This window comes from Schistocerca nitens, unplaced genomic scaffold (genome assembly GCF_023898315.1).
Source record: "Schistocerca nitens isolate TAMUIC-IGC-003100 unplaced genomic scaffold, iqSchNite1.1 HiC_scaffold_517, whole genome shotgun sequence".
NCBI lineage: Eukaryota > Metazoa > Arthropoda > Insecta > Orthoptera > Acrididae > Schistocerca > Schistocerca nitens.
The window spans coordinates 356736-359700 of record NW_026046050.1 but is presented as its reverse complement, the minus strand read 5'-3'; the positions used below and the strand labels follow the sequence as shown (position 1 = coordinate 359700).

At 54.7% G+C, this 2965-nt stretch overlaps 1 protein-coding gene across 1 annotated transcript; it reads right to left on the bottom strand.

The window, feature by feature from the left end:
- Nucleotides 1-282: 282 nt before the first annotated feature.
- Nucleotides 283-1062, bottom strand: LOC126232473 (uncharacterized). Its single transcript, XM_049942725.1, has one exon. The coding sequence runs from the start codon at nt 1060-1062 to the stop codon at nt 283-285; it is 780 nt and encodes a 259-aa protein (XP_049798682.1).
- Nucleotides 1063-2965: the final 1903 nt, after the last annotated feature.

Genomic DNA, 2965 nt, shown 5'->3' with positions numbered 1-2965 from the left:
GGTGGACGTGTGTCCGGTTGGCCAGTGCACATTGCGAGTGGCTGGCTGGCGGTCGGCGGCGAGACGGGAGAGGAGGTATGTGTCGCGGGCGCCTTTGCTGCGCTGCGTCGTTGCGTGCCTGGGCGTGCGCCTGTCGACTGTGTGTGACTGTGTTGGGCGTTGTGCCACGTACGTGTGTGCTCGGCCGAAGGCGTCGGAAGAAAAAGAGAGAGAGAGACGGGCGGGAAAGTGGGTCGGTGTGCGTGCGTCGCCCGTGATGCGATGATGTCGCGTCATGTCATGTCATGTCTTTGCGAAACGGCTGCCGAGAGGTGTGTGGTGGCGAGCGGGAATGTGCGTTTGGTGGTTGCCGGCCGGCCGGCAGTTGTTGGTGGTTCCTCCTGTGTGGTTGTTTGTGCTGCTTTGATGGCAACGTGGAAGGACGCCGGTTTTTCCGTGCCTTGCGTGTGGTTGTGTCGACGGTGACTGGTTGGGGGTGTGCGCCGATGCACGTGCCATGTTGTTATGTTTGGGTCGTGAGTGTGTTTTTGGCTGTGTTGTTGTGTACGGGAAGGGGGAGAGAGGAGGAGGCGGCGGCGGCGGCGGCGGCGGCGGGGGTGATAGTGCGTGCAGTAGTGCCGTTGCGACGGGCGTCGGGTGGAGCCGTGCGTAGTGGCGGAAAGGTGTAGGTTGCGGGAAGCGAGCCCGTCGCGTGTCGTCGTCGACGACGGGGTCGCGTGCGCTGTGAATCGAGAGTGGCGGGAAAGGGGCAGCGTGCCGCTGTGTCGTGGTCGTTAGCAGAGGCCTGTGTGCCTGTCCGTTTGTTTTCTGTCGGACGCTTGGTGCGAGGTGTTTGTTTTGTTTTGTTGCCGCCGCCGCGGTTGTTTTTGTTTGTCGGCTGTGCTGTGTCGGTGGGTCGGCGAGCTGTTTTGCGGTGCGTGAATGTGTTGGTGCAAAAGTGGCGGCGGCGTCATGGCTGCGACCGCGACGAGCCGCGGGCGCGCCATTGATGATGTTGAACACAGAGCGGCTGTGTGCAATGGGAGGCCTTGTGTACGGGTAGCGGTGTTGTCGTACGTGCATCCGGCCCGGTGCGGAAAGCGCCGTTGCGGTTGCGGGTTGCCTCTGGTCGCGACGTGTGGTGCTCGGCTTTGTGGGTTTTTTTGGTGCCCCTTTGGCCGGTGGGTGGTGTTTGTTGTTTTGTGTGTGTGTGTGTGTGTGTGTGTGTGGTCGGTCTCTTTGGCGCTCGGTATATATCTGCCTCCTGCTCGGTCTTGTTGTCGACGTCGTCTGTAGTTTTTTGCGGCTTGCCGACGACCGACCGACCGAACTACTACCTACCTGTGACAGCTACGTGTGGCGCCCGAAGGTGAACGTAACGTGACCTCGGCGCCCTTAGCCTAACCTAAGATGTCCGGCCGTAAGGTAGGTGCGGCCACCTGACGCCTCACGTCCGAACGCTTAACCTAACTTTGACGCCTAACCTAACTTTAACCCTTAACCTAACCCACGTCCACCTAACGTAACCTAACCTAACCCAAGCGACGCCAACCCTAACCTAAGGTGTTGTACACTGCGAATGTCGAAGGCATGTTATAGTCTTAGGTGGAGAGCACTACACGCAACAAGCGGCTACACGGGTAGCAGGGGTTGTGTGGCGTGGGCTGGGCGGTTTTGTTAGGTTAGATGGCCTTGGGCAAGTACAGAAAGGGGGCAACAGCAGCCTCAACGGGTGCGGGGACCAAGCAGCAATCGGTATCGTTTGTTAATTGTCAACTGTCGAAGCTGCGTTGGTACAGTACCGGAACCGCAAGCGCTGACAGAGAAAGCACCGAAGCTCTGCAATCGTGATAAGGTACAGAAAGCTGGCTGACGCCAGGGATAAATTCTGCCGAAATTGTCACAAAGGTACAGACGGTGTTTTAGAAAGGCTCGATTGCATGCAACCGGTGGTGGTGTGTTCGTCGCTGTTTGAGTAGTAGTTTTGATCCTGTAGTGAAGTAGAGGTGGATGGTTCCTGTGAAATATTGTGGGTGGAGGTTACACCCAACAACCGAGCTAGGTTTAATAATAATTGGCTCCTTTGACCGACCTCCCGACGCAGCAGCATTAGTGGCAGAACAACGGAGAGACGGATTTTGGAAACACATTTCACATACATTTTCCTCAGCATGTTAGGGTCTTAGGTGGAGATTTCAATTTACCCGATATAGACTGGGACACTCAGATGATGTTCAGGACGGGTGGTAGGGGGACAGAGAGCATCGAGTGACATTATACTGAGTGCACTGTCCGAAAATCACCTCGAGCAAAATGAACAGAGAACCGACTCGTGGAGATAACATCGTGGACCTACGGATGACAAACAGACCCGAACGTGTTTCGACTCTGTATGTGCAGAACAGGGACGCAGTGATCATAAGGCCGTTGCAGGGAGGACGGTGTATCTATCTGTTTTGGCTAGCAAGAGTAATAGAAGGCAGATTTGCAGACGACCCGACAGATGAAAAGGCAAATGCCTGTTCCGACACTGACAATGTTGAGTGTTCATGGAGAAAGTGCAAGGCAATGGTAAAAATGCGTTTTTAGACAGGTACGTGCCGAGTGTCGAACTGTGAGGGATGGGAAAAAAAACCCACCGTGGTATACTACAACAACAACGTTAGGAAACTGTTGCGAAAGCAAAGAGAGCTTCACCCAAAGTTTAAACGCAGCCAAAACCTCCGAGACAAACAGAAGCTAAACGATGTCCAAAGTGTGAGCGTAAGGAGGGCTATGCGTGAAGCGTTCAGTGAATTCGAAAGTAGAACAAACCCTATGTACCGACGTTGACAGAAAATGCTAGGACGTTCCGGTCTTGCGTTGAATCAGTAAGTGGCTCGAAACAGCATATCCAGACACTCCGGCATGGTGATGGCATTGAAACAGAGGATGACACGCGTAAAGCTGTGAAATACCTAAACACCTGTTTCCAAAGCTGTTTCAC

Coding starts and splice junctions, on each gene's coding strand:
- LOC126232473 (XM_049942725.1), bottom strand. CDS start 1,062: ATGCACGTACGACAACACCGCTACCCGTACACAAGGCCTCCCATTGCA.